We start from the raw sequence: 13,184 nt of genomic DNA, 5'->3' as shown, positions 1-13,184 counted from the left end.
TTCAAGCCCCCTTTCCTCCACCCTGAATTGCAGCCTTGGAGTTCATTGGAGGGTGGTTTAGTATTTCCATTCATTCATTCCTTTTTTTTTAAGGAAGCAAGGAGGCTGAGGCAACACCGCTGCACCCTGAGAAACTTGATGCAATTCGCCCCAGGCCGAAAAAGGAAGGAAACCCCGAGGGACTGTGAAGTCAAGGTCGGCTTCCGCTCAAAGGAAAGATATGCTTCATTAACCACCCCCGGTTTTTTGCAAAATGTATTCCTGTAAGCTGCTACCTGAAGTGGCAGAACAGTGCCGAGTAACCTCAGCATAGGGTTACCTGCCTCCAGGCGACACCTTGGAATCGACTGCTATGACAATTGATCCCCAAATGACCAAGATCAGTTGCCCTGGAGCAGGGGTGTCCAGACTGTGGCTCGCCAGGTGTCCATGGATGGCAATTCCCAGGAGTTGTGAGAATTGTAGTACATGGACCACTCGAGAGCCACAGTTTCAGGGCTCATGGGGATTGTAGTCCACGGACATGGGGAGAGCCATGGTTTGGGGGCTCATGAGAATTGTAGTCCATGGACATCTGGAGAGCCACAGTTTCAGGGCTCATGGGAATTGTAGTCCATGGACATCTGGAGAGCCACGGTCTGGCCACCCCTGCTGCTTTGGCGGGCTGCTTTGGAGGGTGGAGTCTATGGCCTTGTACCCTCCCAACCTCCCCATTCCTAGTGCAAATTGCCAGTCCTAACCTCTGCACTTCTGTGGCTGTATCTCAAAAGGCCTTCCTTTTGGGATGGGGAAAGTAATAGCTTTAAATTATGTGTAGAATGGTACCAGCTAAAAAGGTAAAAGTATCCCCTGTGCAAGCACAGGGTCATGTCTGACCCTTGGGGTGACGCCCTCTAGCGTTTTCATGGCAGACTCAATACGGGGTGGTTTGCCAGTGTCTTCCCCAGTCATTACCAGCTAGACATTAGCAAAATAATTTTCACAGTCAGAGTAGTTCAGCAGTGGAATGGGCTGCCTCAGGAGGTGGGGAGCTCCCCCTCACTGGCGGTCTTCAAGCATCAGCTGGACAGATCCTTCTCCTGGATGCTTTAGTCTGGTCCTGCACTGAGCAGGGGGTGGGACTAGATGGCCACTATGGACAATCCCACTCTCGGATTCTATGAGTCTAGTTCAGCAGTGGAAGGGGCTGCCTCAGGAGGTGGGGAGCTCCCCCTCACTGGCCTTCTTCGAGCAAACCTCTCCAACAAACAGATAGGAGAATAAAAGCCCAGAAACAATCCAAGGGAAAAATCATCAAAAGTGATTTCGCCACAGATATCAGAAGACTAAAATGAACCTCCTGCAAACTGCTCAAAGGATATCCAGGCCAACGCAGGATAAAGGTCAACAGGGTATAAAACCATCGTTAAAAGATGCGTGTAAGAAGCTCCAATGTGATACCAGAGAACAGGAATGGCGGCCGTCAGGGGAGAAGGCAGGTGAAAGGTGCCATGACCAAAACGTGCCTGCCACTCCTGACCTGCCCATTTGCTTGCCAACTTCCAGGTGGGACCTGGAGATCTCTCAACATATCTTGCTTGGCAGCCAGACAATCTTAGGATCTCCTGGCTAGATGACACACAAGCCTTATGAGGAATAATCTCCAGGCCCCATCTGGAGGTTGGCAGCCCCGTTCAGGGTGCCCATCGAGGGGGGATGAGCCTGCAGCCACAGAGTCTGCAACCTGCTCTTCCCGTTCAGCTCGCAAACAGGATATCATGTTTCTGCAAGATCACCCACCGGCTTGCGTGATTCAAATTCTGCAAGTCGGCTTCCCGTCTGGTTGCAGAATTCCCCGTTCCCCAGATTCCGTCTCTGCGGGGGACGGTTTTTCTATCCGCTCCCCATGAGCCCTGAGCCCATCTTGGCCTTTCTGTGCCCGGCCAGACGACTGGAGTGACCCAAGCTGGAATTCCCGAGCTGTTGACACTTTAGACACCCCGCTCAGCTGAACGGATTTGCAAACAAAACAGGAACTTGCGACCAACAAAGGGCATCAGAAGAAAGAGACATTTAGGAAATACTGATTCAGTCTGAACTAGAAAAGGGAGGCGAAACTGTTCTAGTCTCTCCCTCGCTGCTTTCCCCATGATCAAACCGATGACTCCTCAGCTGGGGGCACTTGGAAGATCTCCTGCTGATACAGCTGATCTCCCAATGGCCCTCAAAATGCCTTTGAATAGCCAACAAAATGACATTTTAATAGGGAAACGTGTAAAGTATTGAGGGGTAATAAAAATACGATCCATTAGCAAGCTTTAAGACGTTTCTCTACAAAGCTGCACTCCACCGGACCGCTATAGAAAAGAAAACGTGTATTCATGAATCTCTGACCCCGGAAGAAGATGTTCGAAACAGGAAAACGTACCCGGGATTTCCGTCGGTCTCCTTTGCTGATAAGGGGACTCTTATCACACGGAGCGTTTCTTTCAGCAGCCAGGCCTATGCTATCGAGAGCCGTGGAAAATTTCCACCGGGCAAGAAAAGAGAACCTGCAGAGAAACAATCTAGCAAAGGGTTTTTGTGCCGTGGGTGGACGAAGGATTTCGGAGGTCGTTATCGATGAGGGTTAATGTAATGCGGTGCGATCGATCAATACATGCCGTGTGTTCTGAATCAGAGTCTCCGCTCTTGGTCCACCTGAAGAAGAAGAAGAGCTGATTCTTATATGCCACTTTTCTCTACTCGAAAGAATCTCAAAGTGGCTTACAGTCGCCTTCCCTTTCCTCTCCCCACAACAGACACCCTGTGAGGTGGGTGAGGCCGAGAGAGCCTTGATATGACTGAAGAAGAAGAAGAGTTGGGTTTTCTATGCCACCTTTCTCTATCCGAAGGAGTCTCAAAGCAGCTTACATTCACCTTCCCTGTCCTCTCCCCACAACAGACTCCCTGTGAGGTGGGTGAGGCCGAGAGAGCCCTGATATTCCTGCTCAGTCAGAACAGTTTTATCAGTGCTGTGGGGAGCCCAAGGTCACCCAGCTGGCTGCATGTGGAGGAAGAGCGGGGAATCAAACCCGGCTCACCAGATTAGAAGTCCGCACTCCTAACTACTACACCAAGCTGCCTGCAGGGGGGGGGGGCAACCCAACCAAGCAGCTGGGTGGCCCAGGGGGGATTGGACTCTGGAAATCCCTGCTTGGGGACTGCTGCCCTGACCCCTACACAGCACTGCTTTCCTTGTCACCTCCAAATGAGCCCTAACTGGCATCGGTCAAGTAGGCCATGGTTCACAACAGGCACTGAACAGCACGTTCCTTTGGGCTATTGCTCTGGGTTGGGCATCCTTTGTTAGCTCTGTGAATTGCAGGCCATTTATAGGAACCCAGCAAGGGCTCTTTTTTCCCAGGGGGGGGGAGTGTTAAGGGTGGCTGCAGCTCTGAGCCTCTCGAGCCCTTCTCATTGCATAGATCCCTGCCCAAATTGTGGAAGTCTGAGGGCGGGACCCAGGCCTTTCTCTTTAGTCTGCATTCCAGGGAGTTTATAGTGCGGTGGGGAGAAAGGTCACTTGAATATCAAAAGAGGTACCTGGGCAAGGAATGAGCAATCTGGCGAGCCGGGTTTGATTCCCCGCTCCCCCACATGCAGCCAGCGGGGTGACCTTGGGCTCACCACAGCACTGAGAAAGCTGTTCTGACCGAGCAGGAATATCAGGGCTCTCTCAGCCTCACCCACCCCACAGGGTGTCTGTTGTGGGGAGAGGAATGGGAAGGCGATTGGAAGCCGCTTTGAGACTCCTTCGGGTAGGGAAAAGTGGCATATAAGAACCAAATCTTCTTCTTCTTCGGTAAGATCAGGGCTCTCTCAGCCTCCCCTTCCTTACAGGGTGTCTGTTGTGGGGAGAGGAAAGAGAAGGCAATTGGAAGCCGCTTTGAGACTCCTTTGTGTAGAGAAAAGTGGCATATAAGAACCAACTCTTCTTCTTCTTCTTCTTCTTCAGTAATCTCAGGGCTCTCTCAGCCTCACCCACCTCACAGGGTGTCTGTTGTGGGGAGACGAAAGGGAAGGCGACTGGAAGCCACTTTGAGACTCCTTCGGGTAGAGAAAAGCAGCATATAAAACCAACTCTTCTTCTTATCTATGTGGTCTTGTAATTTCCATTTCATTATCCGACGAAGTGTGCATGCGCCTGAAAGCTCACAAGTACCTCGAATAACACTTCATTGGTGTCAAAGGTGCCCCTGGACTCCAACTTCGTTCTGCTGCTTCAGACAGACCCAGCCACCCACTGGCATCTGCTGCAAATTTTGTGAGTCTTTCCTTTGGAATCGGACGGATTTTGCCCACTCTTTGCTTAGGAGGCTTTGAATGTAGCATCCGACCTCGTGGGTCGAATAGAAGAGCTGTTTTTTACACCCTGCTTTTCACTGCCCAGCAGCTTACGATGCCCTTCCCTCCCTCCCCCCACAACAGACACCCTGTGAAGTAGGTGCGGCTGAGAGAGCTCTGACAGAACTGCTCTGTGAGGACGCCACGATCGAGGCTGTGTGGCAAGCCAAGGCGGCTGCACATGGAGGAGCAGGGAATCAAACCCGGCTCGCCAGATTAGAAGATTAATCCACAGGAGAAAAGATTCCCAGAGGTGCCGACGGCTTCCTTCCCATAACTCCGCACGACCCAAAGGAATCCGGCAGCTCAGAGAGCCAGGCTGACCCTCTGGATCGAGGGCCGGAGGAAGCAAGCACGCCGCGTCTGCTAAAAGCCCCACTGTGCTTGCACCCCTGCCAGAAACCCCCACGCTGCTCTTGGCTTCTGTGAGTCCAGCCTGCAAGCCAGCGAGGACGGAGAACGTCGAGGACACATGGCTTCTTGTTCTGGAGCGCACCTCTTGCCAAACAGCTGTCCCCACTTCCAGGAACGGCGCCTCCTGCTAAATGTGCCGGCCACGTGACGCATTGTTGAAGCTCCACTTTGGCCCAAGTCGCTCCAGAATCAGTGTCCGGATCCGTCCAGCGCCTCCCGGTAAAGGAAAAGCTCAGGAAGGCTGTGACATCTGTGGGTTCAGAGGTGGACACGGCTGCTGGGAGTGATTGGAGCTCTCCATTGGGATCTCAGTGTGCTACAAGGAGGACTGAATTGACACAAAAACCCACAACCGACTCCAACTTATACGCACAAGCAAAGAATGGATCTTCCTGCCAGTGCACGCTATTGGTCAGTTTCAGTTTAAACCGACTGGATCCGGCAAATGGGATCTAGCTGCGCATTGGCCAATTAGAAGAAGAAGAAGAGTTGGTACTTATATGCCGCTTTTCCCTACCCGAAGGAGGCTCAAAGCGGCTTACAGTCGCCTTCCCATTCCTCCCCCCACAACAGACACCCTGTGGGGTGGGTGAGGCTGAGAGAGCCCTGATATCACTGCCCGGTCAGAACAGCTTTATCAGTGCTGTGGCGAGCCCAAGGTCACCCAGATGGCTGCATGTGGGGGAGCGCAGAATCGAACCTGGCATGCCAGATTAGAAGTCTGCACTCCTAACCACTACACCAAACTGGCTCTAGATGGTAAGGTGTGATCCTGCCAAGGACCTCAAGCTTGGTCGGTCCCCAGCAGGCTTACAGACACAACAGAGTTCTCTCAAGAGCCATGGGCAATTGGGCCAGCAGGAGGGATTAGCCGCCGGTCGGCCTGAAAGGTCTTTTCTTTTTGAATCATAGAATCATAGAGTTGGAAGGGACCTCCTGGGTCATCTAGTCCAACCCCCTGCATCCGTTTGAAGCATCCGTTTTTATTTTTAAAACGTCAGCGGCCATTTTAAAGTCTGTGCCCACGGTGCCATAGAGGAGCCTCTGTGGTACCACATGTTGCTAGAGTGCTGTGGCTGGGAAACCGTTCCGTCTTGCCAGCTCCCCTGAAAAGAGGGGAAGCGTTCGAATCCTGCCATGTAGATCAATCCTGACATGTAGAGCAGTTCCTCAGTGGAACAGGCTTCCCCGGAAGGTGGTGGGTTCTCCATCTTTGGACATTTTTAAGCAGAGGCTGGAGAGCCATCTGACGGAGAGGCTGATTCTGTGATGGCTCAAGGGGGTGGCGGGTGACAGTGGATGAGCGAGATGGTTGTGTCCTGCATAGTTCAGGGGGTTGGACTAGATGACCCAGAAGGCCCCTTCCAACTCTATGATTCTATGATTCTTTGCAACGCAATCCGTACAAAGAAGTCGCCGAGCAAAACCAGGATTCTTCACGTGAACTGGGCAGCCCAATAAAAGAACAGGAAAATTCACTTCTCCGTGAAAGCCTCGTCTCTTCCCCAACGAGGGTCACGGGACACTGCTGCGGAGTAAGGGAGAGTCCCCTTCCTTGGTACGTTCGCCCCAAGCTGCATTAAAGCATAAGATTTAGACTTTAAAGTTTAAGATTGGCTACCCGTGTGTCTCCTCCCGTGATTTCCCCCGTTTCCTGAAAGTACAAATTCCCAGAAAATCAGACGACGTTCCATCGCCACCACATATAAGAAAGGAGGCCTTAAATAGCACCGTCTGCCCCTTGGCATTTTCTTGAAGCGGCATTCAGTTCATGCCAGAATAGCGTTCATTGTGCTTCAAGGCGGCCGAGACACCTCCGGGCTCTGACCCACTTCCCCGCGTCCTCCGCAGGGGAAGGATCTGTCTGTAGCAGCCCAGGGAATTACGGACTTTTGTTGGGAGCGTGACTGTGGTGAAACCGGGTTATCACCCTGGGGTCTGAATTCGAGAGGCGCTCTGCTGATCTGGCCCAGCCCCACCCCAATGAGAACGCAGCGGCAGATAAAAAGGGCTACGGTGGCCTTGGGGTGTATGGACAGAGGTGTAAATTGCAAGATGTCACCCTCCTGCTGTCCTCTGGATAGGTCAGGCTGCACCCGGGATCCGCAGGGCCGCTTTGGAAACCTCCCTTCAGAAAGGATGTGAGAGCCCTGCGTAGTGCAGGGGGTTGGACTAGATGACCCATGAGGTCCCTTCCAACTCTATGATTCTATGATGTGGACGGAACGGAGCACACACAGAATAGAGCAGGGGTAGTCAAACTGCGGCCCTCCAGATGTCAATGGACTACAATTCCCATGAGCCCCTGCCGGCGCTCATGGGAATTGTAGTCCATGAACATCTGGAGGGCCGCAGTTTGACTACCCCTGGAATAGAGGATCGAGGACCAGGGGCCTGGAGAGAGACCGAGCCCTGTGAGGGTGGGCTAAGGGCCTTGGGGAATTCAGTCCAGAGGAAGGAGCTTGGGGTTGGGGGTGGGGGGGACATGATGGCTCTCCTGAAGGATTAGAAAGAGGAAGGCAGGGTTCCTGTTGGCAGGAGAGGAGAAGGCTCACAAGAACAGGCTTAAATTGTGGGGAGAAAGGTACCAGCTGGATATAGAATCAGAATCACAGAGTTGGAAGGGTCCACAGAGGCCATCTAGTCCAACTCTGTGGCATTGCACCCCACTGAGCTTGAGGGATGCCAGCCTCCTGGTGGGGCCTGGGGATCCCCTGGAATTACTGCTTCTCTCCAGACTGCAGGGATTAGTTCCCCTGGAGAAAAGGGCTGCTTTGGGGGGCAAACTATGGCTTTATATTACGGATGCCAGCCTCCAGGTGGGACCTGGGGACATCTGTAATGACATCTCCTCTCCATACTTGGCTCTTTGGGGTCAGGAGACAAATTTTCCCCAGGCAAGACTGGCCAGGGATTCTGTTTTTTCTTTTTTGGGGGGGGGGGGGGGCGTCATCTGGGCATGGAATTGGGACCACTGTGAGTTTCCTGCATCTGCCGGGGGTTGGACTAGATGACCCTGTAGAGCCCTTCCAACTCTAAAATTCTAGGATTACAGGGATCAGTTCCCTTGGAGAAAACGGCTGCAGGGGGGGGGGGCTTCTCGGCATTGCATTCCACCGAGCTCCTTTCCCTGCCCAGGCTCCAGGAGTCCCCCCCCTGAATCCTCCGGCTACCCAACCCCCGGCCGGGAGAAAGCCCCGCTGCGACAGGGCGCCTGGCGTCTGACCCCCGCCCCCCTCGGTCCCGCAGACTTTTGCGCCAGCCGGTCCGCTGCAGGCTGGCCAAGCGGGCGGGCGGGCGGGCGGGCGGGCGGAGGGGGGCGTTGCGGTGCGGCCAAGCCCCCCGGCCCGCCCTCCTCTCCTTTGCCGCAGAGGGAGCGCCTCGTGGCTCGCGGGCGGAGCGTGGCCGGTCCCGGGACCTCCTCCCTCCCTCCCTCCAGCCGGCCCCGTCGGGGGAGGCCCGCCCCGCGCAGGACGAGGAGGAGGAGGAGGCGGCGGCGTGGGCAGGCAGGCGGCAGGGGCCGGGAGGCCGGAGAGGAGCCGCAGGCAGCGGCGGCAGGAGGAGCGGAGCGGGCGGCGGAGCGGGCGCGGGGCGCTGCCGGCCGGGATGGCGACGGACGGCGGCCTGGAGCAGCGGGCGCTGCAGTACGAGCAGACGCTGGTGAGCGGGCGGGGGAGCCGGGCGACGGGGGCGGTCCTTCCTCCTTCCCTCCTTCCCTTCCTCCCTTCCCTCCCTCCTGCCTTCTCTCGGGCGCTGCGGCTGCCCTGCGACGGCGCTGATCGCGGCAGTTTTCGCTCCGGCACCTGTTTGCGGCGCCGGAGACGAGGGCGCCTCTGCTCATGCACAGAGCGCCTCCTCGAGACGGCACGCAGCCGCGTCTCTGCGCGCGGACAGAGCTCCTTCTCCCGGCTTCCCCAGTCCATAGACCCCGGCAACCCCCGGGTTGGGGACTGGGCGGCTTGTCCCCTCCATGCAGAGGGGTGACTGTTGGCTGGAGATCGGTTAAAGTTTGGTATGTCTCCAGTGTTCACCTGGAGGGTGGCCGTCCTATGGGCAGAGGGCCTTCTTTCACCTGCACGAGCCATCACCTCTGTTCATGTACAGAGTGCCTTTCCACCCTTCTCCACACTGCATGCACCAGCGCCTCTGCACATATACAGAGTGCCTTGTCTGCTGTCCCCAGACTGCTGGCGACAGTACTTCTGCTCATGCACAGGGTGCCATTCCTCCCTTCCCTACACTGCATGCACCAGTATTTCTGCCCATGTGCAGAGCACCTGACCAGCCACCCCTGGGCGGCATGCATCTGCGCTGCTTCCAAGACAGAAAGCCCGGTTGAGCCGTGGCATTTTCCGTGGCGGGGTGGAGCGGTGGGTATTAGAAGAGGCGAACAAGGAACTCCCGAATTATGTTTCTGACACCTCTTGACCAGAATCCCAAGAGTGCCTCTGAGCATATACAGCATCTTTATCCGCCCACCTCCTCGGAGGAGAAGGGTTTGGTGGGACGACTCTACCCCTGGAAGGGGTACTTGCAGGCAGGCGCGCCGTAGATGTTTGGTCTTAAAGAGGAAAGTGTCCCTGGTGCCTTCTCCACCCGGCCGACAGCCACCGACATGGACTTTGCCACATCTCGCAATTGGAGGCTGGCATGGAGGGGTGCCAACCTCCAGGCGGGGCCTGGAAGTCTCCCAGAGTTACAGAGAACTGAAAGGGACTGATCTCACAGCCCTGTGGTGTGCTGAGTCCATCAGGCTGCTGTGAATGCCACAAATGCAGTGTCTATATGTCACACAACCGGAAAGGGTGGCAAAGAAGGGGTGCGTGGGTTGCGGGGCGATGCTTTGTGTGCACGTTTTGCTTGCGGGCCGTGGCCTGCAGATCTTGTGGGCTGGCAGACCCTTGAAAGAGAAGTACGTTGTCTGGAATGTGCCAGGCTTGCATTTCGCCCAATTAAATGTGATTGGTTTCTTGCGTGGGAGACGGGCATCGCTCGTCCGGGTCCTTGGTCCGAAAGCAGAGGCGGGGTAGGCTTCCCGCCAAGCTGTTAAGGGGAAACGTGGAAGCATCAAGCTGGAAGGGACCACCAAGGGCCATCTAGTCCACCCCGCCATGAAGCGGGAAATACACTGCTATTTGCCCCCCTCCCCACTCTCCCTGTGACCCCTGCTTTATACCTAATAGAAGGCAAAAAAACCCCCACCGAGATCCTTCCTGAATCTCAAGTGGAGATTGGCATGACCCGCGGGCATATAGGGAAAAGGTCCCAAGAACCAAACCCCGCTCTTCCGAAGTCTCGGGACTTCTAGGGACACTGTGAGCGCTGGGTGGGCCCTTCTCCCGCGCACTCCTCCCCAAAACTAAACAGCTATGGAACAGACAGAATAGAAGCAGGATTCCAATCTTCCGCATTCAATGAAGGTGCCCAGATTGTTCCGGGGAAATTTCCTCCCCTCTGCCCAGCGTCTTTGACCTGTGGTCGTTGTCTCTTGATCAGGATGCTAGAAATTGTGTGTGCGTTGCCAGGAGAGTGCATTTTGTGTGTGCTAAGGTCACGCATTCCCAGAGAAAGCCGTCAGCAGGCATAGGTCGGGGGTGACTTTTCGGGAAGGGGGGAGCACACCTGTGCGAAAACCTGTTGCCCAGGGGACAATATGGTGGACTGGTTGGAATTTCAGAATATTTATTTATTTGTGTGTTTGTCTATTTATTTATTTATATTTATATACCGCCCTCCCCTGAGGCTCAGGGCGGTTTGCATAAAACGTAGAAACGGTACACAGAACTTAGTTTACGTAATAACTTTCACACAACAGCAATAATGTTAACATGAAACTGTAACACAGGTGCAAAATATAACAATGCGGACAGGTCCAGAGCAGAACACCCGGGTGGATTTCTTAGGAGGGAGGGAGCAGGGGCCAGGTAGACGTTGCCGGTCGCTCAATTGCAACCAAATGCCTGGCGGAAGAGCTCCCTTTGGCAGGCCCTGCGGAACTGCTTTAGTTGTCGGAATAGGATCTGGGAGACCCAGGCCGGAGTCCTCGCTCTGGGTGGCCAAGGGCCAATCCTCCTCGAAGATTTGCTAGGAAATTAATAAACGTTAAGTTTTTGGCTGGGTTGCTGGCTGGAGGGAAGGCGTCAGATGTGGAATGAGCCCTCATGGGTGAGCGGCAACTCCATCGGTTCTGTGATTGGTGGTGAGATTCGCCCGAAGGCTGCATGTGCTGAAGAGGGCATGTCTAGATGGGCATGTCCCAGTTCTCTCAGAGCTCTCTCAGCCCCACCTCCCTCACAAGGTGGGCATTGCCTGAGCATGACTTTTATTTTTTACGGCAGCGTTTAGTGGAAGGGGGTGGCGTTTGGAGCAGGTGCCGATTTATAGGTGCAATTGTCACCATCTATATAAAACTCAGAAAGGGGGGGGGAGGTGTAGCTCAGCGGGAGGTCACACGCTTGGCATGCAGGAGGTTTCAGGTTCAGTCCCTGGCATTGCCCCTGGGAAGGAACTTGGCCGGGGAAACTGGGATGGGACCTTTTGGAGGTTTCGGCAAGCTGCTTCGGGATAGAGGGGATCACGCTGGGCCTGAACCAGCCCCAGACGGCTCCATAGGGTCCTTCACTTGTGTGCCTTGAACATGAGGGGCTTTTGCTGGGGTGGAGGGCCATGTGCTCCTGCAAGGAGCACACACACAGAAAGCGTTAGCATAAAAGTGGGCAGCCATTGGGCACTGAAATCATAGAATCCTTAGAGTGGGAAGGGGCCATGGAGGCCATCTAGTCCCACCCCCTGCTCAGTGCAGGATCAGCCTCAAGCATCCAGGAGAAGGATCTGTCCAGCTGCTGCTTGAAGACCCTAGTGAGGGGGAGCTCCCCACCCCCTTAGGCAGCCTATTCCACTGCTGAACTACTTCGACGGTGAAAATTATTGTATTGATATCTAGCCCGTATTGTTCTATACGTAGTTTAAACCCATTACTGCAGGTCCTCTCCTCAGCCGCCAACAGCAACCAGTTCCCGGCATTGTCATGAAAGCAGCCGGGTGGGACCCCGGTGGGAAGGGGTGTTCTTGAGCGGTTGCTGTGCCTGGGAAAGGGGGCGGGGCCTGAGTGGCTGGGCCTGCCTCAAGCTGCTTTCTCCCCTCCCCCCCTCAGCGTGGAAGGGAGGCGTGGTCAGCTGACCAGTCAGGGCAAATGATTTGGGGGCAACTTTATACAGCAGAAGCAATAATAAAGGTTTCTTTTGCAGACTTCCACTTAGAATCATAGAATAATAGAATAGCAGTTGGAAGGGACCTCCTGGGTCATCTAGTCTAACCCCTTGCACAATGCAGGTCACTCACAACCCTCTCGCTCATCTACTGTCACCTGCCACCCCCTTGAGCCTTCACAGAATCAACCTCTCCAACCTCTGTTTAAAAATCTCCAAAGATGGAGAACCCTCCATCTCCCGAGGAAGCCTGTTCCACTGGGAAACCGCTTTGACTGTCAGGAACATCTTCCGGAGGTTTAGACGGAATTTCTTTTGAATTAATTTCATCCCACTGGTTCTGGTCCGTCCCTCCGGGGCCAGAGAGAACAACTCTGCTCCATCCTCCATATGGCACCGTTTTAAATGCTTGAAGATGGTTCTCAGATCCCCTCTCAGTCATCTCCTCTCCAGGCTAAACAGACCAAGCTCCCCCAACCTTTCTTCATACGTTTTGGTCTCCAAACCCCACTTCTTTGGCTATTGCTTTTTTTTTTGGGGGGGGGGGGAGGCTTGGAGATGTTATTTTGGCAGGTGCTTTATTTCTGGTCTCTTACACCCCAAAAAACCATTTGTCGGAAGAAACGAATGCAAGACAGGCGACTCTTTTAAAAGTTACGCATTTGTATGCAAATTGTAGGGCGATTGCGTCTTTCTGATGGGCGGCGGGGGGGGAGCACCCTAGTTTTCCTTTTTAAGTCAGGGCAGTGAATCAAGGTTAGGCCAAACAGAAGAGACCCTTCATGAATGGAAGGTATCGTTGGACAGACGAGCCAGAATGAAATTCTGGTAAAACAAGATCACCCAAGATACGGATCTGGTTTCCCCCAGCCTGCAGGTCTGATTTCCTGCATGCACAGTTCCCTCTGAGCGATTGCACCATCCGAGGACGGCTGTCATGTGTGAACGGGAAGCCCCGGACATAAAATGCCTTTAGCTAGCCACACGGAGCTGGTTCCTCCTGGGCCTGGGGTGCGAAATTGCTTGTATCCTGAGTGTGGGGGCAGCCGTGACCTCTCTGTTTAGCCTACCTCGTGGGGTTGTTGTGTGAATAAAAGGGAGGAGAGGAGAACAGAAGCCTCTTGGGGTCCCCACTTAGGGGCCTGTATTCAGTAAACAAATGCAGTAAGTCAATAAATGTAACATACGTAGAAAAAG

General features: G+C 54.4%; 1 protein-coding gene across 3 annotated transcripts in view; it reads left to right on the top strand.

Annotated features, from left to right (window-relative positions):
- The first annotated feature begins 8,191 nt into the window (after positions 1-8,191).
- CLCN2 (chloride voltage-gated channel 2) overlaps positions 8,192-13,184 on the top strand; it is a 68,146-nt gene continuing 63,153 nt past the window's right edge. For 2 of the 3 annotated variants that reach the window (XM_077348245.1, XM_077348244.1), the window contains exon 1: positions 8,192-8,439. In XM_077348245.1, the coding sequence (XP_077204360.1) occupies positions 8,386-8,439 (54 nt within the window). In that variant the 5' untranslated portion in view covers positions 8,192-8,385. The remainder of the gene's footprint in view (positions 8,440-13,184) is intronic. The other variant, XM_077348243.1, reaches the window with a different exon arrangement.

The sequence above is a fragment of the Paroedura picta genome, chromosome 8 (genome assembly GCF_049243985.1).
Source record: "Paroedura picta isolate Pp20150507F chromosome 8, Ppicta_v3.0, whole genome shotgun sequence".
Lineage (NCBI taxonomy): Eukaryota > Metazoa > Chordata > Lepidosauria > Squamata > Gekkonidae > Paroedura > Paroedura picta.
This window is presented reverse-complemented; position numbering and strand designations above follow the sequence as displayed.